The sequence below is a fragment of the Emys orbicularis genome, chromosome 10 (assembly GCF_028017835.1).
Source record: "Emys orbicularis isolate rEmyOrb1 chromosome 10, rEmyOrb1.hap1, whole genome shotgun sequence".
Lineage (NCBI taxonomy): Eukaryota > Metazoa > Chordata > Testudines > Emydidae > Emys > Emys orbicularis.
In genome coordinates this window covers 79,565,823-79,592,813 of record NC_088692.1, presented here as the reverse complement: position 1 = coordinate 79,592,813, position 26,991 = coordinate 79,565,823, and the positions used below count along the sequence as shown (strand labels likewise).

General features: G+C 38.9%; 1 protein-coding gene across 5 annotated transcripts in view; it reads right to left on the bottom strand.

Moving 5' to 3' along the window:
* Positions 1-26,991, bottom strand: part of MCTP2 (multiple C2 and transmembrane domain containing 2) — a 142,476-nt gene that overhangs the window by 57,451 nt on the left and 58,034 nt on the right. For all 5 annotated transcript variants that reach the window (XM_065411604.1, XM_065411605.1, XM_065411606.1 and 2 more), the window contains 5 exons: positions 23,337-23,523; positions 22,015-22,108; positions 16,493-16,595; positions 13,664-13,766; positions 881-982 (listed from right to left, as the gene is read on the bottom strand). In XM_065411604.1, the coding sequence (XP_065267676.1) occupies positions 881-982; positions 13,664-13,766; positions 16,493-16,595; positions 22,015-22,108; positions 23,337-23,523 (589 nt within the window). The remainder of the gene's footprint in view (positions 1-880; positions 983-13,663; positions 13,767-16,492; positions 16,596-22,014; positions 22,109-23,336; positions 23,524-26,991) is intronic.

Below are 26,991 nucleotides of genomic sequence, written 5' to 3'. Positions count from 1 at the left end.
GGCCTTAATATCCCATCTGTAAATTGGAAACAGTACCTTCCTATCTTACTGCGGTGTTGTGTAAATACAATAAACTAAAGATTATAAAGAGGTTCCCAGACACTACAGTGATGGCTAATAGATACTTAAATAGGTAGATTCCAGTCTATCTGAAAAAAGGAATGGCCTGGGAACATCTTTGAAAGTCTCCGGAAAAGGGGAGCCATAATATATTTGAGCTTGTTCTTTGGCAAAGAGTGTTGATCATTGTTCCCTATAGCAACATCCCAAACCTAAACTCCATTCAAGGCAAAAGAGTACCTATCAGCCATTTAAATAAATAAAACTTTGCTTCCTACATCACTGTAATAAGTAGCTAGTAAGAGCTGAGTTACATTCCATCCAGCAACAGCGAATGTAAAACAGAATTTAATTCAGTAAGAGATGGCGGGACAAGCAAGCTGAGACCACCACATCCATGTCTGAGTTTTTGTTCCTGTTAACACCCTCTGAATAGGATATTGTGGGTCAACTTTCTGGGAAGAATTAGTAGTTAAAATTCCTGCACAGTAATGTAAATATTAACTCCCTTTTTTGTTGCTGCAAATTAAGCCCTTGCGTGCAATAACCCACACCTCTTCCCAAAACATCTGTGGTCATCCCCAGCCCAAAGTTGCCATTTCATTATCACATCAGCTTGGATGGAATGTTGCAGCATTGTGATCTGCCAGTATTTCTTTATAAAAAGAATAAAGCCCAACCTTCCCTCCAGATGCAACCAGGTCAGGACCTTCTCCGTTCAGTTCCTGTGTTTAAAAGACCAAACCCCTTGGCACTGGCAAGTTTAGGCGTTCCAGTTTCTTACACAGAGGATGAGTTAAGTGAAAACATTTAAACTTACTGGATTAAATAGGACATCCAACTCCAAGCAAACTACTCCTTTTGAAGCAAGTTCCAGGTCTTTATTCTTCAACGTATAACAACACTGCTGTCCATTTCTAATCTAGAATTATAATAAATAAATAAATAATAAAGTGTATCAATACATATTAATTATCTGCTGTGTCTAAAATAGCTTTCCAACCACTGCCCTCCTCCAGAAAAGATGACAATATAGTAAAAGCCTGAAATACAACACGATCACTGGATTAGAGGACTATAAAATTGCAGATTAAAACTATTACAGTCCAATTTTAATTTACAGACCCTGTACTTTTATAGCAGAGCAGTGCAAACAATAATCAGCCTGAAAATTCTGTCCTGGAAGCCAGTGAGTTGATGGGAAGTAATCAGCCTGTGTTATTACAGATTTAAAATGGAAGTTTTCTTCCAAAGATCAGAAAAGGAAACACAACAACAACAAAATCAAAATACCAAATCTCCAAATTCTCAGTTTATTGAAAGGTTGTCAAATTATTAGCCATAGATCAAAGAGAGTCCAAATCAATCAATCATTACAATTGGAACGAATGTTAATGTAACAAATGTTCAAAATAAACAAATTCCTGTAAGAGACTTTCCCCTTAGAATTTCAGATGCTGTTTCTATGCTCTAATCTGCCTGTTGGCCCTGTCATGTTAAATAGCTATGAAAAAACCCATCTCCTTTACCATTTTGCAAACTATTTGGCTCAAATCAATGGCATCCTCTCTTCAAAAGTGATGGCAGAAATGTATTTATTATACATAGTAGGATATGTATTGATTAAACATTTGGCTTTTTAGGAAGCGGACCAGCTAATTCTAAACAGCACCGATATAAAAACTGCAGCTCACCGAAAAATCTCCATTTGGGGACTGTAATGATCAAAGATTAAAGATAACAGAGGAAATTTGGGGGCATGAAATTGCAACCATATTTAAAATAGCTATTGCTGTCGTGGCATTAATTTAGTACAAGTGCTCATACAAGCCACGGTGGAAATGGATAAGGAATAAAAGGCACAAACGGGAATGCAGTGTTTTCACAGGACAAGGGAAAGGTCACTTTCTTTCCCAATGCTGCTCCACCTCCTCTGTACTGAATAGTTTTTCAACAGATTGATTCCTTTCCTGGCTAACAGTTAAAGGAAAGAGGACCCCCATAAAGAACATGTTTGCATCCTCAGTGGGATCCAAACAGGAATTCCAGCTTCCACTAATGCAGTCATCCAAAGCTTCACCTGATAGGATGTTTTGGGGTTGGTATTGTGTGTTTCGTTTAAAAAAAAAAAAAAGAAAAAAAGGCACAGTGTCTGATTTTAGATTGATTCTGCTTTCATTAAATGAGCATTTCAAACCACATATATGTGGAACCTACATGGGATACAACACAAAAGGGGTACCCTCCATGAAAGCAGCTCCTTCTAAGTTGACAACAAATATGATGCCACTTCACAGCCCAACGGTTTCAGACAGTGCTGCCAAATCTGGACCTGTAGGTCGTCCCTCAGTACAACAGAGCTACTAGTGCTAAGGTGATGTTTATTCCTCATATTCCAAGAATATATGGCTGGAATGTAAGCTGCTTTGTGCTGATTAACAGCTAAAGCTGATCAAATAGTGGAATTTCTCATCTATTAAAAATATGGATATTTTGAGGTTTGGTGTTTTGTCCCAATTCAGGACAAAGTCAAAATATCACTTCTTTTTTTTTTTTTTTGCAGAATGAAAAGTTCTGAAAAAAATTGATTTGGAAATGTCAAACCAAACATTTCAACATTCCCAAACTAAAATATTTGTAGATCAGAAATGAAACAATTTGTTTCAATTTTTCCAATTGGAAATTCCACCAAACTCAGTCTTTTTTCTCAGAAAATTTTAATTGCAACCAAATACCTCTTAAAAAACAAAAAACAAAACAGGACAATGTTTTGTTTAAAATTTTTCAACCAGACCTACAAAACAGACATATGATAAGACTTAAAGCACTGTGGGAAGTCAGGATATCTTCTCTTTTGACACAGTTCGCGATGATGCATATCACAGTTTTCACTCACCTCTGCTTTTTAACAGGAAACTTTCATGTATTACATCTGTCATTCCCTCCATAAACCCACCCACATCAATTCTGGACATGATACCAATTCTATACTCACTCCTCATACCCAGCTGATACAAGAATCTGGGGCAGATTAATAGCAGAAGGATATTACACATGGAATCTTAGGCATTCTAGCTAGGGAGACAGCACAAATAAATGGCTTCCCAAGAGACTCTAAATCTGCTTGAACAAGGCCTGCAACCAATGGCAACCTCAAATCTGTAGATACAGTCTTCCAAGCAGCCTATCTACTCTAGTCCACCAACCAATGATTGTGTTATATCTCCTATTCTGAAAAATAAACAAACTTCCATAAAGCTCAGAGAATTGATCATCTTCACATTTTTCTTCCTTGATAATATTATAAATCAATCAAAATCCACAAAGTAGTCCAGATGGATTGGGTTCCTGGCAAATAACTCTTGCAGCCTGTTAGCCTGGAGAACACTCTGGTTAACATTTCTGCAACAGGTAGAAGGAATGCTGCTGAAAACAACTTCTCAGAGATGCACATGTGCACACACATTCACAACAGGTAACTCAAAGAACAATTCAGACTTTAATGTACGTCTGTTAATTTTGTGCTTATTTCACATCAAGAGCTAAAATGAATTGGATAATTAAATTATATATGTTTTAGTGATTTTCTGCATCTTTCAGATACACATTCCTCATAGCTCTTCCTCTGTTCCTAGTGGGGGAAAACATCCTTGACAATAACCTGGTGAAGAGTTCTCTTTATCTGTCCTTGGTATATATTAGTTAATTATCCATTTCAAAAATCTAGATGGGGAAAGCATCAAACATAGTAGTACCGCATGTGGCTAAGTAGAAACATGCAGTACTAGGACAGTAGCTTTAGCTAGATCTACTGGGTTTGATTCTGGCATCACGCCATTTTACACCAGAACAAATTCCATTGATTTCACTCCAGATTTGTACAGTGAGAGCAGAATCAAATGCAGTGGGTGTGGCTCCATGTGTGTTAGTACAGCAAGTTTGGAACCAACAATGAATTGATGCCCATTGCAATGAACTATGGTATCTGAGAGAATGTTTTGGCTTGGAAGACCTTTTTAAAAGCTACAAATGTGTTTTTAAAGGTGAGCACCATTACTCTTATACTTTACTTAAAATTGTATTGGGAAAAACAATAGTTTTGTTGGAAGTGTTAACAGTCAGTTTTATTTCTTATTCTTAATTCTGTTCGGTTTATGAAGGGGTTGATGTGAAATTATAGTTCAGTCCAACACTAAACATTCATATTGATTTCCTAGTTCCCTGACCTCCTTAAGAAAAAACAGAGGGGGCGGGAAATTGGAAATAAAGTGGCGTTTCTCCACCTTACATCTTTTATTGAATACAGAGTAAAAAAACCTGTTTAATGCACCAGTAGCACACTAACCCAGTTTGCTTCAACAAATGCAGTGGGAAAGTTCAGTACATTTGATCATATAGAAATAAAAAGATAGCATCCCTCAGAAGTACACACACAAAAACGCCCAGGTTAGCTTTCGCTACAGTACATTTCCATTGCATTAATTTCTTGAGTCATACTTTTTCTTCCTACATTTGTTTCTGTTTCAATACAGCACATTCTCACCAAATATCTAAAGATGGCCAATTCTTTTGCATTTCATTTGGGGTCCACTTTTTCCTCATACCTCTGCTGTTCATGGCCATTGGCAAACATTCCCTTTAGCTACAGGAAATGTGAATGGATGTTACACCAGAGTCAGACAGAAAGTATCTCAAAGACTGATTAAATCTGATCTACCATTGTGTCACCGCAACTACAATCACTTTTGCTTTGTGCCTGGTATCCCAGGGATTTCATTCAATAATGAGTTCAACGAATGGTCTCTGTAACATGACTTGTCTCTAGCCAGGCTATCAATGAATACTGAATATTACAGCTAGGTGAAAAGGAAGGGAATACTTTTTACACAGACACACTTCTGATCTAAATTTGAACAGGGCTGAGGGTAGGACCTTTGAAGAGAGGTGGTTAAGGCTACTCCTTAGTGACACTATGCTTTACACCTTGATCAGATCCCACGATGGAATGCCCACATTGTTTGGGAGAGCTGATCGTGTGCAAGATTGCCTGTAACAGATTGATTTAACACCGAGGGCAGGAAAGTCTGACTTATTGATTTGCTCCTTTTTGTAAGGTCTGAGGCCAGATAGGATGGTTTTTCCTAGCACTGTTTGGTTTCAGGTAGATGGATGTGCTATAAGAAAAAGAATCCAACATCTTCTCAGCTAGCTCTATGTAAAGACACAAACTAATGACTAAGAAAAGCTATAAACAGAAAATGTGAAGAATTCTCAGAACCAAAAGATTTCTTCAATATGACGTATCTCCTCACCCTACTGTTTATATCTCTTATTAGGAGAATTTTTTTTCTTTATTCCTACAAAATTTATTCAATGGTACAGCTCAGAATACCTGCTGTTTGCTTTGCCCAAAAGTTCCTGTGTGCTTTTTTTGTAAGCTGTTCCATCAAAAAACAAAAAAACCCAGGCGTGGACACACAAAAAACAACCCACAAAAAAATCTTCTTTCATATCCATAAAGCCTCTCCCCATATCCTCATCCAAATGCGTCTGACATCCTTGTCATGATGCATACAGAAGAGTCATCAGATAATGATAAGGCAGGGGGCAAGTTGTGATTACTACAATTACTGATACTGATGCTAGAACTTCCTCCTCCCCCGGCCCACACCACTTGGTTGCTTCACTTGCAGGTAACATCTTGCCTTTTAGTTTGTTAGCTTTATGAGGCAGGGACTGTCTCTTACTCTAGATTTGTACAGCACCTAGCACACAGGGCCCTAACATGACGGATGCTGCTTGATACTACCGCAATAATAAATTATAAGAAGTCATATAATCATTAAACTTAATAATTCTTCTCAAATTCCATATTCCCCTTCCAGCCTCACAAGCAAAAGGTAGCTCTGACTTTCCATTGTCACTTCAAGAGCCGAGGCAAGGCCTGTGACTAGAGCTGATTGAAAATCAAAATTTCTATCCTGTAGGAAAATTCCAATTATTTCAAAATATGTTTGTGTTCTAAATTGGGACAAAAAAGTCAAAATATTGAAGTTTTTCATAGAATGGAAATGTCTGTAAATATTGTGTTGGAAATATTTAAATGTTTCATTTCCAGTTGGTTTGAAATTAATCTGTGTCCTTCTAAGCTGCCTCAGTACTTCATGGGACTTGTATTTTGAGTGCCTCAAGTTCCCATTCTCATGGCAGCCAAGCTTCCCAGCCAGCCTACACCATGTGATTCCCATAAGGCACTGCTATAGTTCAACCAGAGAGGACACCATGGTGCATCATGGGAGACGTAGTCCATGCGGAGAGCGAGGCACCTGAACTACAACTCTCCTCAGGCACTGCAGTAGCTCAGGAGAACACAGATTAATGTCAAACTGCCCTCAGACAGAACATTTCAAGTTGGTTCTACAAACTGAAATGTTTGGTCTGGGTCGACCTGACCAGAAACTAAATATTTGTTTAGATTTTCCTAATGGAAAAATCAGGAATTTTTCCATGGGAAAATGTTGACTTTCCCATCACAGCATTTTCCACCCGAAGGAGGATGATTACATCAAGTATGCTAATAGGTTTAGATAACTTAATAAAAATATTAAAATGGTCACCCATATTTGCCTAGACTTGTTGCTTCCTTGTCACACCAATAGAAACTTCTTACTGGTTGAGTTCACTGGCAAAAAAGAACAGGATCATCTTTGTCTTCAGCCTTCATTTTTGTGGGAGAAGGCAGCTGTGGTATGAATTCAGTCCTTGGACTGAGCTTAAGACATCCCTGCTCTAAGCTAAGTACTATTGGGAAGATTCTGGCACCTGCTCTGGCCCCTTCTTTGCTGCTCCAACAATATACAGAGGGCAGAATAGCCATCTGAGAAATGTCCCCACCACAAAGGGCTGGCATAGATAATCCTACACTGCTACCTCCGCCCACCCGCCAATGTAGGGGCATGTGGAGGAAGTATGTCAGTAGGGGGGGGTGTCTGGCATGCTTTGTAATCCAAATAGTTTGGGTTACACAGCAGCCCATTGGTGGTTGAGGGGAAGCTGACACAAATTAAGGCAGCCTCTGGGTTGCTCTAACTTACATTATGGGCCATGCCTGAAATAGCCCAGATTTCCAGAAGTACAAATGTGCACCTTTGCAGCCCCACCCCATGCGGTGCTGTGCCTCCAAATAATCTGGTCCTATATCTTGGTGTGGAGGAGACATCCAATCTTAATGAGAACTATGGTGTGGATCCACTGTAAAGTCCTCCCCCAGCTTTCTATCCTTCCAGGCCAATATTGTGTTGCATTTTTCTCAAATTCATGAATATATCTGCTGAACTGTTCTTACAAACGCTCCCTTAAAACAAATGTGACTGAATACGGTACTGATGTAGCTAGCCAATGCTAAATCTATTAAGCAACCACCTTACTGACCACTTGTGAATTTTAATGAAATAGTAAAACCTGAGATTAATACAACATAAGACATTGAGAAGACAGGAACCTTACACAGCAAAGGTTTTTTCATTGCTTTTATCTCAAAGAAATGTGGTTTAGTGAGGTTTTTTGCACTGAAATAGGAAAATCTCACCATGTATCCACCTTTGATGTGAATCCGATGTCATATCTTCATGATATGACTCAACACAGCTGGGTAAAACCCTTGTACATCACCACCCTTGATATATGCAATGGACAATGGCTATACCCCCTGGGTAACATGTCTAAAGCATTTGGGACTCTGAAATTCTTTCTGGATCTCATCACTAATGCGCAGTGTCATACAGTTGCACTGAGTAACATAAAGAGTGCCTAGTAGAAGAGACACATGGAATTATTCAAAGGCAACTTTCCCTGGGAAAAGGAGACAGCAAGCCACCTATTCAACCCATTCAGTGCCAGATAATACAACTATAGTGTTACCACAACTGTCACATCTAGGGCCTGATCCTGTAGCACCAAGCTCTACTGGTCAGATGCTAAGTCCCCTCTACTCCCAAGGGAGATGAGGTGCTCAGTATCTTTCAGGCTCAGGTCCCTGTATTCTCAATCTGAGACATCCCTTAAAACATGAAACCTCTGGGACATTTATGTTAGTTATCATCACTGTACTATTGGATACTGAAACCATTTGGTTATTTGATGAGGATATTTTACAGACCTTTTCCTGTTAATTAAAAAAAGAGTACAGCTGGAGTCAACGTGGAGTTGATAATGCTACAGATAAGAACATTCCATCCTGTGACATAGTACTTCATCTGACCGCTCCTCCAACATGGGGATATTTGATATAAGACCATTATACTTTGCTTTCAACTTCATTGAAGCGCATTACATACTTCCATCTTCCAAATAACTTGCATCTTTGTATAATATAGGAGTCCGTTGAAGCAAAAATGAAAAGACCATAAGGTCGTTTTAATAAGAAGCAGGGGCAAAAGGCAAGAGAGATGGGAGAAAAATTCATGGGCTGATTAACATGGAAAAAAATTCTCTCAGCCAAGCTCTCCTGAGGTTAGGATATATAAAGTACATGCACTGTATTTGGTACACAGCTTGCTGGAACATACCATATTGCTGAGTTGGGTGTTACAAAATTACTCGTCTTTCATTAGTACCAAATCTATTTTTTAACCTCAGAAATGCTTTAAGCCAGGGGTCGGCAACGTTCGGCACGCGGCTCGCCAGGGTAAGCACCCTGGCGGGCCGGGCCAGTTTTATTTACCTGCTGACGCGGCAGGTTCGGCCGATCGCAGCCCCCACTGGCCGCAGTTCGCCGTCCTGGGCCAATGGGGGCAGTGAGAAGCGGCGCGGGCGAGCGATGTGCTGGCGAGCCGCGTGCCGAACGTTGCCGACCCCTGCTTTAAGCAAAGATGAAGTCTGGTCTTGATTTCAGTGGTTGATGCCAGAACCTTTCAAGTGCTGATCCAGACTCACACTGACACAGTGTGTGGCCTTTGGGGAGTCAAAACTTCCCTGCCTCAATTTCCCTACCTGTAAAATGGAGATAAAACCTAGTGCAGTGGGACATTATAAAAATCAGTTAATGTTTCTATGGTTCTTTGAAAATTTAAGTACTAAATGTTATTGTTAGAGCTGTATAAAAATTCACAAATAATTTGGTCAGCAAATTTTGCCTTATTCTGTTCACCAACCGAATATGAATTTCTCAAATTCATTCACTATTTGAAATTATTGGCAAATTCTTTTTTGAACTCTTCCCCCATCCCATATGTTATTGTTTCTGTTCCTTAATTGGATGATGTATGGAACAGACTAATTCAGGATGAAATGCAAATATCAAATATCACAATGGAGTCTGGGAGTCCAACTGATTTTTTTGGTTAATATTTGTGCCTTTAAGCTTAACATTTATTGGTGATGAGCATTCACAAGCTTGAACCCTTGATTTTGTGCAAAGCATCAACCTAAGAAAATCCTGACCACATCTGAATCAAAATATACTCTCAAATTTGAATAGTTGGGGAACACCCCCCCACACCATATGTACACACACTGAAGTCTATTCTTTATTAAGATGAGAATCTCCGTCACCCACAAGTGAATCTACAAGTAAATGCATCTCACCCGCAAACATATCTCAAGTAAAACTCATGCATTTTTAACCAAAGAGATAGAAAATATTGTGAAATGCTTTTTGGTTTTCGGCGATGGATTTAATGCCAGGCAAAGGTTAAGCCCAATCACCTATGAATTAGACTGTTTGTGTGGTTACCGGCCACCATCCATGGGATTCCAACTACTGCTCTCTTGTAATATATTTCTCAAAAGAATTCAGAGGGTACACTCAAATGTATGGACAAAGTGCTAACACTACTGGGTTAAAAAAAAAGACTCCGATTTCAAAGAAGAGAGTTTCAGAACACTGCGATTCTCTGACTGATCAGACTAACTTAATAGGTTCTAAATGGTTTTTAATCATAGGCAGAGAACAGTATATTTACACTACATTTGCATGAAATAGGGGGCAGAGAAGTTTGGAAGGGAAGGAAGAAAAATCAGTTGGCTTGAGAAAGCATAAACAATTTTTTTTGCCTCAAATCTTGGACAAAGAACCCAGACTGAATGGAGTTTGGACTCTACCACACACATACACAATCCCCTTCTCTGCCTTGTTACAGGCTTCCTAAGGGATACTTAACACATGCCTATAAAATCAACAGAGGATCCAAATCTAACATCTCCTCACTGTGAGCCCACACAGCCTGCTGTCGATCATGCAGACGATTTGGCAAGCACAGGTTCTGCAGGAGAGCAGCTGCTCGAGCCACTCTCTTCCAGTAACATCAGGGATACGAGGACTTGGGGAAAAATTAACCAAGCAATCAAAAATGGAATAAAAGATGTTCAGAGTTGTTCCTCCCTGTAAATATCAAATGGTTCTTCACATGAAGCTGACTTTAATATTGTTCTAAAATTGCAGATGTCAATGACTCATGCCACTAAAATGGACAAACAGAAAATGAATGTCTTAAGGAACTCATGGAGTCACAGTAGCAGAGTACTGAGAGGGTTGCAAAACACCCTGGAATTCTAATCTGAGAAGGAATGTACATGTATTATTTGAAGCACTTTTACATGTTATGAGACTATGTTCGTATCAAATCTGATCCAAAGCACATTGAAATCTATGGAAATGCTCCCTTGGGCAACAGTGGGCTTTGGATCAGGCCTTCAAATAGTAACATTTACAAAAGTCATGCATTTAAACTCCACCCATACCATTCTGTATTCACCCCATCCTTCATTCCCACAAAGAGAGAAAATAAAGAAGGGGGGGGGGGAGGGAATTAAAGAGGAAAAAAGGCCCATTTTAGTCCATCCATTTTTCTGTTTCCAGTTCATTTACTTAAAACCAGATTTTTCAAACTAAAATTATGCACCAAAACTGATATTTAGGTGCATAAATAAATGGGACCTGATTTCCAGAACTATTGAGTCCCTCCTCTGCCTAAAATGATACTATTTAGACTTTACTTCTGGTGATGATCAACAAGAAAGAACTCAGGGTGACTTTCAGATCCCTGGTTGAGTTATGCTGACAATTAGAAAAAACAAATCTCTTTTAACTTGTAAAGCAAGAGACTGTGAACTGAGATCATAGAGGAAGAACACACTGGAACCCATGAGCACTGTTCTTACAGAATCACTTTTCAGAGTATAACTGCACTTTATTTTGTGGTATTGGATTATCAATATTAGCTTTATGCAGATAATTCATACAAAAGGTAGCCATTTATCATCACATGGATCCACAGAGCTTGCCTTCTGTATTCAACCCCTTTCATAAACATCTACACTGAAATCAAAGTTGATATGTTTGCTTGGTAGCCACTTGACTACTGAATGCTTCTTAGTACTTTTCCAATGCCTCATATATACAGGTTCTGATAAAGTAGATATGAAATGCAAATACCTACATTAATGCAGTTAAAATTGCACACAAGGCAGAGATTGCAAAAGGTAAGGTTCTCACAGCAGCATTCACTCTGCTGTACATGACATCCTATATGTTGGAATGATAAATATTTTAAAATATAAAACAGTGATATAGTAAGCCACGTAACTGACACCTCCACCACCAACCAAACACACACGCAGAGAATAGAAAATGCTACCCACTATATATGTACTGTGGCTATGTTAACATTGCTGCTGGAAACAATGTTAGTCAATTAATGTAGTTTTTTAAAACTTAACTTCCTTCTTTAAAATAATTAAATTGTCTGTGATTCATAATGTCACAAATAGGCTCTGAAGTTATCATCTAGCAAAGCACTTAAGCACATGCTTAATTTTAAGCACATAGGTTGTCTCACTGAAGTCAATGAGATTACTCCCAGCATGAAAATTAAGCATGTGCTTTCATGCTTGCTGGATTGGGGCTTGAGTTTCTGACTTTGCTGGTGCTGTTTGGCTGCCAACAATTTTCTGCAGGACTGGTTTAATAGGGAAGCAGATATTTTCAGACAGAAAAAATAATTCTTTATGCAAAATGAAAAGGTAGAATATATAAAATACTGCAGATTGCAGTAAAAAATGCAGACACACTAAAATGTTACATCTCCTAACCCTGAGAGTGCCCCTCTGCCCGATCTTGGATGTTAAAGCACTCGTTTTGGAGGATGGGGCAAGCAGTGGTGTTGTTCCCCACCCCACAATCTCCCTCATGTAAATTGTTCAACAGAAAACCTGAAAGCACCAGCTCCTGTCATCCCTTAGTTTGTTCAAGCAGAGAGAATGGGAAGTGACATCATAAAGGGGACAGGCATTCATTGAGTTCTGGTAAGATTCTGGTAGTATTGAGCACACTCCAAAGTCATTTTTCTGTTGCTTAATTATTTTAATTGTAATTTCCCCCACCTCACCTCCCCCCCACACACACACCAAACCAAGCTAAGGCAACTAGTCCTCAGTGAAGACTATGTCCCACCCAGCTTTAAAACTCCAGCCATTTGTTGTTGTTGTTGTAGTTCTGTTTTTAAATGAGTGGATACAGCTTCTTTACAATGAGAAAGGTGTTTGCTTCTTGCTTTCCTAAACTTCCAAAAAACAGCTGAAAAGATTTTGATCTACTTTCTCCCCACACCATCACCCTCTGCTCTTTTATTTATTTATTTTTGAAGAGACCAGCATGGAAAGTTTCAGCCCCAAATGTGAACTTATTTCATACAAGCCATTAGCACATGAAAACAGGGATTTGTCATGCAAGCTAATTTTCCAACTTTACTACCGGGGGTGTTATCAATACTCACTGTAATACTGTTCACACTGCCTGTCATGCTGTGTGTTGTCTCATTGTTTCCTTGCATTCCCCCCCATCTGTGTTTGTATCCATCTGCTGTCCTCTGTCTTTTACTTGTATAATAAAATCTTTGGGGCGGGGACTGACTGTCTTTTTGTTGTGTGTGTGTAGAGCGCTTAGAGCTATGGGGTCCTGGTCCAGGACCGGAGTTCCTAGGAGATACCAGAATGCAATTCTGTTTCTATTCTCCCATGATCGCCCTCTCTTCACATTTGCTTACAGAACAAAAACTGCAGGACTATGTAGTAAAACACACCCTTTTATGTAATTTTGCTCAGCTGTGCCAACAACAACTATTTGGTCAATCCTATTGTGATGTGCAATTACTTTCTTGGAGTATCGAGAAGCAACAATGAACAAAGACATATCTGAATTGTTACTACAGAAAGGTGAGGTGACAAACATACAGAAAAACAGTGCAATCATATTTTCAGACCAAAATGGCATATTGCACTGATGAACTAGATATTTCAGTAGTTTTATTTCCAAATCAACCATATTTGGACTGAAGGGGATTGGCAACCTTTGTGACAGTAAGGAGGACTGTAAACACTGACCAACAAAGACATACATATATACACTTACACACACTTATATGTATATGTGTGTGTATATACATACACACACACACAACCCCCACACCCCCTCACCCCAAAAAAGAGGTTGTTTATATCTAGATCTGAGTTGCTTCAGAGAGACAGAAAGAAGAGGGAAAGAAATGCAACTTGCTCCCAATGAAACCATCAATGTTCGAATGATACACGTGCCAAGGTAACTTACAGACAGCAAAGGGATAGCAACTTTTCCAAGAAAATCAGGGGGTTTATCTCCATCTTCATCAAACACTGTCACTTCAAGAACATCATGGATATCTTTAATAGGGCTGGAATGAGAAGCACAAAAAATGGTCTATACACATGCAGTCTGCTCCAGGAAGATCAGAGAATAGTGTTGCACTAATTAAGTCTGCATTACCTTGGAGTATAAAACTAGCATTTAATTAAATTCCAAAAATTAAATCAAACCAAGGCTATTCCCTCATGCAGGATTCACGTATCCATGTGAAAGACAACAATTATTGCTAGACAGTGAGATTTCTTTGTGTGTGGATGTTGACACTGATGGCACATAGGAGGGTGAGGAAGGTGGGCAAGAGAAGAAGTTTGAGTCAGACTTTAGGAAGGTGTGTATATGTGGCAAAAAGGTATGTAAAGAGGAAAATTTCTCTCATTTTTTTCTGACTTAAGCAATTCTCCCCATTTCTAAATTACTAAAAAACAAGCCAAATTGTTTAAAAACTTCTAAAAACCTTCAAACAAAATAGATAATATTATTATTTCCATCTAATCCATATGCTTTACTGGGGATGACACCTGCCTGCTAATCTCAACTGGTCATCAGGATCATTAGTAAATAAGAGATTCATCCAGGAAAACGTATTGGTGTCTGTGTGAGCTTGGGTAACTGTAGATGACTGGAGGGAGGGAGGGAAGGAGGAAGAAAGCAAGCAAGCAAGTTATTGTTTATCCAAGTGCAACTGACACAACCAAACACTGAGGCTTCATCTGGCTTTGGTCTCATAGAACAGTGGTTCTCTACCAGGGCACATGTACCTCTGGGGTACGCAGAGGTCTTCCAGGGGGTACATCAACTCATCTAGATATTTGCTTAGTTTTACATCAGACTACATAAAAAGTACTAGCAAAGTCAGTACAAACTGAAATTTCATTCAGACAATGACTTGTTTATACTGCTCTATATACTAATCACTGAAATATAAGTACACTATTTATATTCCAATTGATTTATTTTATAATTATATGGTAAAAATGAGAAAGACAGCAATTTTTCAGTAATTGTGTGGTAGGACACTTTTGTATTTTTATGTCTGATTTTGTAAGCAAGTAGTGAGGGAAACTTGGGAAAGAGGTACAGTAGTCTGGAAAGGTTGAGAGCCACTGTTGTAGAAGATAAGCCTCACAGAGCTGCTACTCTAGCTAGAAGACAACTAATTCCAGGAACATTCCAGCAAACAGGGCCACAACTTAGGATGAATGTCCACCAAGGACTGAGCTTGGAACCTATTGCACTAAAACCATTAACTAAAATACTAATTCCCCTAGCAGGCTGCTATAGAAAACTCATTAATCTCTTAGGTTGAGAGAGTAGAGGGAGACAGCCAGTAAAGGGAGACAAATACCTACACTAGCGTAATGTGAGTTACATAAACAGCAATTAAATATATACCCATAAAGTTTTGAGAGCCCAGAAAAAGTAAATGGCTACCAGAACCTGCCAGTTTATGAGGCTTTACCTCCACATTTGTTCAAAGATAAACTGAAAAACACCATCAAAATAGTTGTACACAGGCTATTAGCGATATAAAATGTCAAGAGTGCTCAGACTACACTGATGGGCACAGTCCAAGAACCTAAACAGAACAGAAAGTCATATAGAATGTATATGAACAGATTTACTAAAACATTCCAATTTGGACCAAGGGTAAACTATGTTAGCTCAAGATAAATAGTGATGCATGCGGAGCTTCTTGAGAATAGACAAATAGGGTAAGAAGGAGAGTTACAAAAGACACACAGTAGGGGCCAGAGGACAAAAGAGGTCTAGATGTTCCACAATTTTATTTTCTGGCACCAGTGAACTCAGTGGAAATACCTGGTAGAGTTTTTTCCATCGACCCCACAGCAATAAGATATGACACCTTTCATCTTGTTTAAATCCAGCCCAGCCACTCTGCATGCTAGCTTGTATGATTTGAATCAATAATACTAAGACTAGTTTCCTAGTGGACTAGCATCCACATCATAAAGATAAAACTGCCACCCTTTATCAATAGCCTCAACAGCAGTGGACAAGGAATGAATAGTTTAAGGAACGCAGACTCTTTTCTCAGCTCCAATAAGTGGTTATTATTCCACTTTAGCCCTAAAAAAAAAAAAACTTAGGTGGGTCACTACTGGAGAAATTTTCACAATAAAAACCCATGTGATGACCTTGCTTTGCATCTATTCTGTGAATACTGAGGCTTTCAGGCTCCAGGGCACTTTTCACAGGCATCAAATTCACTTAAAAATCACACATATTTTTGGTTTGATTAAGGTGTAAATTTCTGGTTTGGGTAGGGCTTCTTATTGCCTAATTTAAACTCAGCTGTTTTATCATGGACAATCAGAACTCTACTTCCTGTTCATTTTCAAATTAAATTATGTGCAGAACCACAGTTCTATCATTTCCAAACAAAACACAAGTTTTATTTTAAATTATGGAAAACCTAAGAGTGACTATCTAGGTTTCCATTTTCAGGTCTGCTATATAACTTCTTGGAGTCTATTATATATAGTCATGAATCTTCCTATAAATATCCCGGTTTCTTCTTGTTATGACTTCTATTAATAAACTCCATGCCAGGATTGAAAAAGGCAAAATGCTTTAATGGAGAAGTATCAAATACAACTCAGTCAACCTCTTCTTCCTATGGAGAAAGTGACATACCCCAAACTTTACCTCATGTTTCCTAAAATAAATATCTGTTATATTGGGGCTGCTCACTGTTTCGCATTTACGGCATGTTTTCAAATGCAATTCACTTACAAGGTGAAAACTTTGTTCCACTCTGGGTTGAGGTTTTTGTAAATTGTGTGGGTCTGAAGTCTGTCGTTGCCCAACTCTAACACACAGAAAGGGTCGCTTTTACCTGTGGAAAGAACAGGTGAAAAAAATAAAATAAAACAAAGAAGGGTTAGATAATGTGATAGTAGTTAGTTCACTCTTTTTGCAGCAGGGTTGGGAGGAGGAGATCGGTAGGTCAAATAAGAATAAACTGCACTAAGGTGACTGGAAATTGCCTTCCTCTCTCTGAATTACTAAATTAACAACACAACCAATATGTATTCACTGTTTTCCTCTCTGAAACTTTATCAAAGCACTTTCTACTCTAATCCATGTAGGCAATTTGTTCTAGTAACAGAGAAATGAAAGCTTATCAAGAATAATCTTTACATCTTTGGTAACTAGGAAGATCAGCCAATGTTGACTATCAAGAAAAATGACATGCAATAAGAGAGGTAGTGCCATTCTGAACAAGTGTCCGTTTTTATATTCTCCTCCACGGATGATCAAGGGTTATGAACCATGAAGACTTTTAGCCTGGGTTATAGAAATGTCAGGGCTTCAGTTAGTTCAATTTGTTTTATCATCTGCTGAGAGCTTGTGCTTGTGTCAGTTGATTATATAATCATCTAAGTACATGCAGCCTCATAAAATAAGCAAAGTATTGTGCCCACTTCAGCACCAATCCTGCAATGAGATTTGCACGAGTAGATCTCTGAATCCATACAGACACCCAGTGACTTCAGTGAGAGTCAGGTCAGACTAATGGACCCAATTGCTGAATCAGGGCATAGAGTGAGAAACTTATTAAAGGAAACATCCTGTCAAAAGAGGGTGTCAGAGTGGAAGTGTTTTATGGGGAAGGTATATTTCCTAGTGACTTTTCTCAATAAGCAGAGGATTGCAATACCTGCATTTGGCACAGCATGGAACCTTAAAACAATCTGGAGCTTTCAGACAAACTTCACTATAAACAGGAGTTCCTATGATATATATCTGATTTAAGTTCATTATCTTAGGTATTCATATTTACATTTAGCTCAACTACAGGCACTCTAGTCTTACTTTTATTTAGGTTATTATGTATCTCAGCCATGGAGACATTTATATAAAAGAAAACAGACATTTAAGCAGACTTCTGTTGATTTTTTAAATTGCTGTTATTAATATAGTACCCAAACTGTGCTAGGCACTTTACAAACAAATAAGGAGACCCGGTCTCTGTCCTGAGGAGTTCACAGCCTAAGTAGAAATGTTTTCCGGTATCTAAACAGTGAATATTTACCAGTCACTTTTGGAAAGTTTTAATAATCTCACATTTTAGTGGAGTCTATTCATCTCCTACCCAGCTATACGCTGGAACCAGGTACAAGTGGCAAATGTACTTAATGATGTAGAGAAACTGTTTGAAATGCAAAATGGTATATGCCAAAAGACAATCCTACTCTATAATTTTGTGTTCTGAATACCATTTTTTGGTCAGTGAGCAAATGCCGTCTTTGAACAGAATGCTCATGTGCACACAAAAACATCCAATGAAGCAGAAAAAGTCATTTCACATTGACAAAACTATTATCTAGGAATATATATATATAAAAAAAGGGGAGGCTCAAGTTTGAACTAGTTGGGGTTGACGAGGTTCCTTCTGTAGTCCCTAGACATATTTAGATCTACATTTTCAATATGGGACATGGTAACTGGTCTAAACCTGAGTCAAATAGTACCTGTGAGTTTTCAGAAAGCTCTTTAAAAGCCAGAATTGCATGCAATAATGTAATGTCCTGATTCTCATTATTACTGTAGATTAAAAACTCAAATTTGGTAAACTGTACAGTCCCAACATGCAGCAACCTATAACAGAAATACCAACCATACTGAAATCTGATCTTCATTACTGTAGTAAGTAACAAGGTATAAAATGGCATTGCACTTAGAACTGGATAATTGGTCTGCAGACGTATTCCCGTCATTGAATCATCATTGCGCTACTGAGAAAATATGACACATGCTCAGACTGCTCTTCTATTAACCCTTTGAAGTCTTTGTATTTTTTATTGTCTCCTTGATTGTCTCTTTATCAGATTTTTAGCTGGACCTAAAGTTACTTTTTATCAAAAATAATAAATCTGAACAGTCTCCCAGGCCGTGGAGGAAATACAGCACTGCTTTGGGAGGGTTCTACTATGGAAGCACATAATTGCTGCACTAATCATTTATGAATGGCTCAGAACAGATAATTAATCTTTATGTCTCTCATTTCATGATCAGAAATTTATGCTATTTTTACCTAAAATGGCTGCATCCTTTTGCAATTTGGCGGGTCTATTACCACATAATACTAGGATATTTTCAGCACTGCCATTGCAAAACAATTTGTCATTTGCCTCATGAATCAGGCTCAGGCTCAAAGCCTCGGTTATTTTGAATATAATGACAGACTAAGTAACCTTGCACTTAAACAGGATTTCATTCTGTGCTGTGCACAAGGAATGTGTGTTTCAGACCCTTTATGAAAAGTCTTTCAATTGCAAAATCAAGATCCCCAGAATCGATTTCAGTGTTCATTATCCCACAAATGCATACACGCCTGTTTAAGCATTTAGGGAAATGGGGCCAAATCCATTGCTTCTATAACTCCATTGGCCCTCAGTGGAGTTACACAAAGGATGAACACAGCCAAGATCCAGATCTGTCCGTGGACAAAACTCCCTGTAATATGCTGTGTGTTTGTAGGTAGAATTAGTCCCATAGGTTATAAAGGCTTTTTTTTTTTTTTACTACAGTAAATTTAGCCTTATTAAGTTTACTAATGAAGAGCAACTAAAGTAACTAATAAACCAATAAAGGCTTACATACTGTAGCAGCCCTTTATTAGTCAGGTGAAAGGCCAGCTGAGAAAACTCAAGATCAAAGGCAAAGCTTCTGACCCACATAGCTCTATCCTGGTCATTATTGCACATGGACGTTTTAATATTTTTTTAATGAAGATCTGCACATTAATCCTTTCAGTTCTTCAGTGCATTGCTAGTATATAAAAAAAGTTCCTTACCTGTTCCCGGGGGGAGGGAGAGAAAGGGCAGGGGGGCTACACTTATAAGTAACACTATTTATTGGCTGAACTTTTGAAAATGTGGGCTAGTGTCTTTTATAATAGTCCTTACTTTGGAGAAATGCTGCTGATGTTACAATCAGAGATTGGCCTGAATAAGGGCCCCAGGTTGGGTTGACAGTGCTTTCTCTTTAGCTCTCTGCCTCTCTGATGAGTCAAAAAGAACCAGAAGATATACTTTATTTTCATTACAATCAGACCTGTATCTGAAGTATGCACCATTAAAGATACTGGATGTAGCAGATCTCATGTCTACCACGGATTTATTTATTTTTTTAAATGTCAACATTTGCCATTATTTCATCAGTTACCACTCAGTGGTATCAGCTTCTAAGAAGTGCCCTGCAAAAATAACATAATGCCCAACACATCTGATCTCCTCAAAAGAAGGGAGAAGTTATTTTTCCTATTAAGAGAGAAACTACGATATTAAGTATATTTTGGATCAGATTCACTATTTAGCTGCAATAGGAACCACTGTTCACAATTTTCCAGCATTGATAAACCTCCACTTAAAAAGGGAGCATTGGCCCATATGTTCAGGCAGCCTAAACAAGTGCTTAACAGGGTACTAGGTAAATGTGGAACATTAAAGAATTTGAGGATTTCTATAATTCTATTATTTAGTTCATGCGCTCACAAGAAGTTGCTGAGACATGGCACCTCCAGCAAACAGCAGTTGAATCATGGTCACTTTGTAGATACTTTCCCAAGACTTATTTTCCAGATTCATATTGAAAGAAGCAAGAGCAAAATAGTGCCCCGGCATTCTAAATCCTCCCAATTAAATCCATGTAATGAGGGGCCAAATTTTCACCCCAGAACAGAGCTATTTTCCATTTGCCCCAATCTAGCCCTGCATTGGTTAGCAAAATGTTGTCCCAACAGTGATGAAGAAGGGTTCTCCTGATAACATGGGTCACAACTCACAAATGAACATGTATCTCAGCAAAGGGTACAGCCTGCAGTAAATCGGATGTTAAAAATTAACAACATGGTCTAAAATATATATTTTAACTGCTGACAGGCCTCTCTCTCCAGTCCATTATACTGATACTTAAGTCTCTGGGTGTTTTTTGTGATTCCTAGATTACAGTGATCCTCTACTACCATGGAGTCAACTAGTCAGTCAGCAAAGGGAAGTGAATGGGGCTACACCCTCAGAGAATAATTGCCTGTTAGCACTACCTGACAAGTGTCATTCATATTGCAAGTAACATATACAGTTCCTGCCTCGTAATAGCCAAGAACATATCCTGAGTTAATGTTTGTGATTACGTCTGTTCTACAGCCATCAAGGTCAAGCCTGGCTCTCTCCAGCTGGGGATGAATACACCTTGGACCTCTGTCCACTGGGGCTGATCACACTTCTTGTGCCACGTGTGGAATATGGTTACACCCCGCCTATCAGCTGAAAATGGAGTGCAGTGTTTAACCCAGAGCATTTAACACAGCTCCTAAAGGGGTTGTGCTTCTGAATTAAAGATCACTGGCACAAATCACAATTTACAGCAATAATAGTGGCTCACTTCACTTGTGCTGAAACTAGTCTATATTAGAGCCATGAACGTAGGGGCTGGAGGGTGAAGTGGTGGGACAGAGAACTGCAAGAGAAAAGTAATGACATCTCATATCATGTTCTCTAGAACTTGGGGACGCGGAATGGTTAGATGTAAACTGCTCACAGGCTACAAAGAGACATACCATGTGATGATGGAAAAGTAATTTTCCTAGATATTCAGATGTGACCTAGGAAGACCTTGATGCCACAACAATTTGGCCACTTGAGTGCCTCTGCTTCAGACAGGAATCTCAGGTAGTTTTCCATCTATGGTTGACAGCAAGTCTAAACTGCACTTAATGAGATGGTGTGCTCTGGTGGCCTGAGCACAGGACTAGGAATTCGATCCAGCAAACCCTTATCTTCGTGGGTAAGGTTTTTCAGGATAATAGTTACAGTTCCAGCATTAGAAACAGGTACCAGGGCCAGTACTGCACACAAACATCCCACAGTTCAACTCACAAGAACCCTAATTTATTTATTAGGAAAAAGACAAAAATTACTGGACATGCCACTCATAAATATGAAGGGAAAAGCTGTCCCCAGTGCAGTGGGCCCACAAAATCTGTTTACCACTTAAGTACCACATAAGCCCTACATTGGGGACTTAAGTGATGCATAGGGCTTGTGGGACCCCAGTTCCCAGGCATGTATTTTATCTTTAAAGCTTTAACAAGTGGGTGATACACAAGTTTTACTTTGCCTTGCTAGACTCATGGCACTGCCTTCTGAGTGATGGATTCACTAACATGCACTACACCTCAAAAACATGTAACATGGCATCAAAACACATCAGAAAAGACCCAAAATAAAAAGAAGGAAGACACTTAATACCTGAAAAATCTGCTGCCAACAGGTCGACTGCCTTTAAAACTTTGACCTGTAAGAAGCCTATGTCCTTCATGTCCTGAAGGGAGTTCTTTATACACTGGAAAAAAATAGTGAAGAGACTTTTTTAAATATAATAATTCAGTGAGACAGATTTTGAAGGACTACTAGAAAACCATAAGTCTTAGGGCATGTCTATACTTATGGCTAAATCAGCACAGCTTCGATCGATGCAGCGGTGTCGATTTAGTGGGTCTAGGGACGACCTGCTAAGTCAATGGCAGAGTGCTAGCTCATAGAATTCTGTACTCCAGCTCCCCGAGAAGCGTAAGGTAAGTAGACGGGAGAGCGTCTCCCATCGACACAGAGGCGGGAACACCGCTGTAAATCGATCCAAGTTACGTCAACTTCAGTTACATAATTTACATAACTGAAGTAGTGTCATTTAGGTCGACTTACAGCTTCAGTGTAGACTAGCCCTTAATTTTGGTCCCTGTCCCCACTGCTCAATGTTTCACTATCAGATACTCACTCACACAACTCTACCAACCCTCATCCCATTGCAACACACTTACACTGTTCATGCCAGAATGTAAACTGACTGTTTATCATTTATTTTTATTCATATGTAATCTTCAGTGTACAGGAGTTGAATGATTAATTTAGGCAAGGAGATTCAAAGGAAACAAGCACATATCTGAATACTAAAATAGCATTATTCCAAAACTAAGTATAAGATATATTTAGAGAGGCACCATGAGCCTATGGCTAGAGTACTGAAGTCAGAGTCAAGGATCTGGGCACCATTCACAGCTCTACCATTGATTCTAATCACTTAAACCCTCCATGCCTCAGTTTCCCTGTCTATAAAATGGGGGTGATAATGTTTATCTATCCTGTATAGCACATTAAGATCTCTGGTTTAGTACAGAAAGTACTAAATATTATCATCAGGCTTTATCTTCACAAAGTGAACAGATCAGAGCACATTCCCACAATGAGAAAAGAATTCTAAATAATACTCTCTCTCTCTCTCTCTCTCTCTCTCATCATGATTTTTTAACATTCACGGTCTCTCATTTCCTAAGATAATGTCTTAATGTAATTCAAGTTTTCAAAAGGGAACTGTTAGTTTAAAAACTGCCACATGCAAACAGCCAAATTGCTAGAGGCTAACTGCTCTGTCTATTCACTTGTCACACTAAACATAATTATGGTGTGTGATACCTTTTTCCATTAGAAGCTGTGTTATTACGACTGGGACAGATCTTCTTTTGATGCAATTTTCAGTATTTTTTTAATAAAGTAGAAACAAAACAAAAACTCACATAGCGCTGGGAAATCTGTTTCCTTTCACTGGGGTCTCCCAAGGGGCAGACACACAGATCAGAGATAGAAACTCCTGAACAGGGGGTAACAGCAATTAGCATTAGCAGAGACCCCAGATGCTTCTCCACTGGCAGTTCTAAAACATTGGTCTGCTTGCTAGGTAGCGCAGTAATATCCACTTTACACCTAGAATAACATTGTCATGGATTAATAATAAAGAGGATTACTTTAATAGGACAAATAAAATCCAACACATACATTTTTAAAAAATAAGCCTTTTTTTTTTACCCATCAATGAGGATCAAAAGATGCAAATGAACTAAGTTTAGAAATCTAATGTACTTTTCACCATTTGGGCTGTTTGGTCAACCTGGGGGAAATGGGTGGGGGGGGGGGGTGGAAACGAAATGAGAAAAGCTAGTTAGTTTCACTTCGTTTCTTGTCAGTTTCATTTCTGGTTTCCTTGCACTAGCACAGGGATTGAATGTTAGGACTGCAGCCTCTGTAGTGGTGAGGTTTTAAATCCAACTCTGCTCTTCTCCCCCACAAAACCCCAATGTCTTCTGATTTCTAAAAAGGTAAAATTATTATAATTTGAGTGGAAATACAAAGTCAAAATGTTGTGTCTAAAATACCAGTTTCATTTAAGGCATAGACTTCATTTTATGCTACATTGTACTGTATGCCCTGATCTCCTTTACAAACCTTACTAGATCTAGGCTTTCAGTGTATTGTTATATTTCCCAGAGGGGCAGTGTGGCTTGCAGGTAACCTGCCAGCTCATAATGCACATTGTTATAGTCTCTGACACTTTTTGAAGAAAAAAAAAAAAAGCACACATTAATGAGAGACAACAAAACAAGAGACCAGGTTGGGGTAAGAAGAGAGAGTTTGCTGGAGAGCCTGAAAGCAAATGGTCAAATGTGACAAAGTCTATACACCTAGCGCAGCTAACTGCCTTCTATGTGGAAGTCCAGTAAATGGAGTGGAACTTTCAGGAAGCTCTATTGGTTTTGGCATTTAAAAATAAGCTGAACAAAAGTTTGCAGTTTAAAAAAAAAAAAAGCAAGGAAGGAGAAGCTTTATTTCCATGGTATACGGGGAGTCACATTTCTCCAGCGGATGTGAGATGGATGATAGAGTTCTCACTCCACTTAATGCTTGCCGACAAGTTTTTATTTAAACAAAACTTGTTAAGGTGTTGTCTTAATAGGCAAAAATTCCACAGGGGTCCCCTAGGTGGGTTTCTTCTGGGTAAATGGTGCATGCACTGCTCCTGATTGATCCCATTCCAGTTGTAGAGCTGGAGCGGTTTGTATCCATCTGCTATAAATTGCATGCTTTCTGCTTTTTAAGAGCCTATTTTCTGTAAATGTTTGGAAAAACCTCTCAAAAAACATTTAAATTAACACACACAAAAAATCTAACCTAAGAAGTAAAAGTCACTGGTGTGATGAGAGTGTAAGCCGCTCACTTGCTCTGCATTAGGAAGTGTTTATTTGTATAAGATTCTAACTACTGGAATCAATGGACATGCCTCTCACTCTCTGTGAACTCGATGTAGTGCACAGCGTTAAACACACAACTAGTTGTAAGTTTATTCTTATTGATTGCACCCAAGTGCCATGGAAGAGGAAACAAGGTAACCAAGAAAAGAGCACCAAAGTTCCATGTAATACACAAAGACCAATTTCAACCCATTTTCCCAGTGCGAGAGATTGCATTTAATGCTCCTTGCTACACCTTCAGTCCTGGAAGGCGAGGAAGTGGGGGGAAGAGAAATTCAAAGACATTTTCCTCAAACTCTTATCACTTTAATCCAGGAGATCAATATCACCTTTGCCATGTTTTCTGGTTGATTCTCACAGTCTATCAACCTAACTCTCCTAAATAAGTTCAGCTTCAGCTTTCATTCAATACTGGTAACTGTATGCAGAATGTTGCAAAATACACAAAGCAAAACTGAGGAAAACTCAGAAAATATTGCTTTTTCTCCAATCTCTTTTAGTGATCACAACTTTAGGTGTTATGTATAATAAGAATAGGTGGGGGAGGGGGGAAGGGAAGAAGGCAATTATGTGAGAGAAAGGAGTACCTCCTACACAGACATAACTTCATCAGAAATCTGTGTCATAAAAGTAGAGTTATATTTAACTCCAGTTTGTTTTGGTTAAGGCTGACTGTTTTCACCCATTCAAAAAATTAATATCAACAAAAGGTCAAAGAGAAGATTGAGTGTAAGGGTGTGGGGAGGGATGCAGATGTTGAGGGGAAACCAGCAGGAGAAGGAGTGTAAGCATTGTTTCCTCAACTCGTTTTTGATTTCCATGGAAAGTAACTGACTCAAAACATCTGTGTTCACTCAAGTTGCTGGTATGCCTTGTCTATATGTGGTACAGTTTTTCCTTAGAAAATTGCAAACAGGCTCCACATCTGCACTGGCAAAAGGCAAAACTCTCAGAGAATTAGTACACTTAATCTGACTCATTTGAGTCATTTAATTTAATTGATAAGATTGCACAAATTGTCGTGAAAAATTAATCAAGAATTGAGTTTAACAGATGAATGTAGTAATTTCTACACCAGCAATCAGCTCTCGACTACTGCTACTATGGTCCAGTTATTTTCACAGCACTTCCTATACACTCTGGAAACCACTTTTTTCCTCTCTTATTGTTACACACGTGAGTGGAACTTCGCTATTACTATTGATTTTATGTGGCAGTTCAGATACTACCGTGATGGGCAGCAGTTTACAAGCCTACGACGAAGCACCACATGAAGCGGGAGGGATTGCTCAGTGGTTTGAGCACTGGCCTGCTAAACCCAGGGTTATGAGTTCAATCCTTGAGGGGGCCACTTAGGGAGCTGGGGCAAAATCAGTACTTGGTCCTGCTAGTGAAGGCAGGGGGCTGGACTTGATGACCTTTCAAGGTCTAGGAGATAGGATATCTCTATTTATTTATTTAATACTAGGTAATTCAATCACTTGTTCAAAGTCAGCGTAAATGACTAAACCCACACATTTATTTATGCTTTTAGGAGACCAAAATACCCCCTTGAGCTAAATTCCTAATATAACATTTCTGTGTAGTGGCAATCTCAGTTTTCTACTCGCCTCCTTCCCCCAAATTTACATTTCCCCAGTTCTTAGTTCAGTACTTGGCTCTAATCACCTCTCTAAAACCTACTGTCTAATCCTTTCCCCCCTATATTAGTACACCTGTACATGTTAGGTAGAGATACAGATGTAACCTACTGGTCAGCATTTGTTATGCATCCCCCCCTCTGTTCCCTACCCACACAGAATCAGAGTTTGTTACGGACTCCAGCTTCAATTCCAGCTGTAGAAATTCACGTGTTTAGCTCTGGAGGTCACTGGTTCAATCCCTGGTATGTTGGCCAAGGTGGCCAAACAAACACACACCCAACATTGCACATTATATACATGTATCCCATTTTTCTAGACTCTTTTTCCCACCTCCAGGTCACTCATGAAGGTTTTCTAGTTGTAATATATTTTAACGTGTATGTTGGCCCATTTGCAGTCTGCATACTTAGGCATCATTCAGTTCCTTGCCCCTTTTTTGTTTCCAATAATTTTGCAGTTTTATCATTTGAGTTCAGTGCTAATCTTTAGGAGAGGGGTTGTTT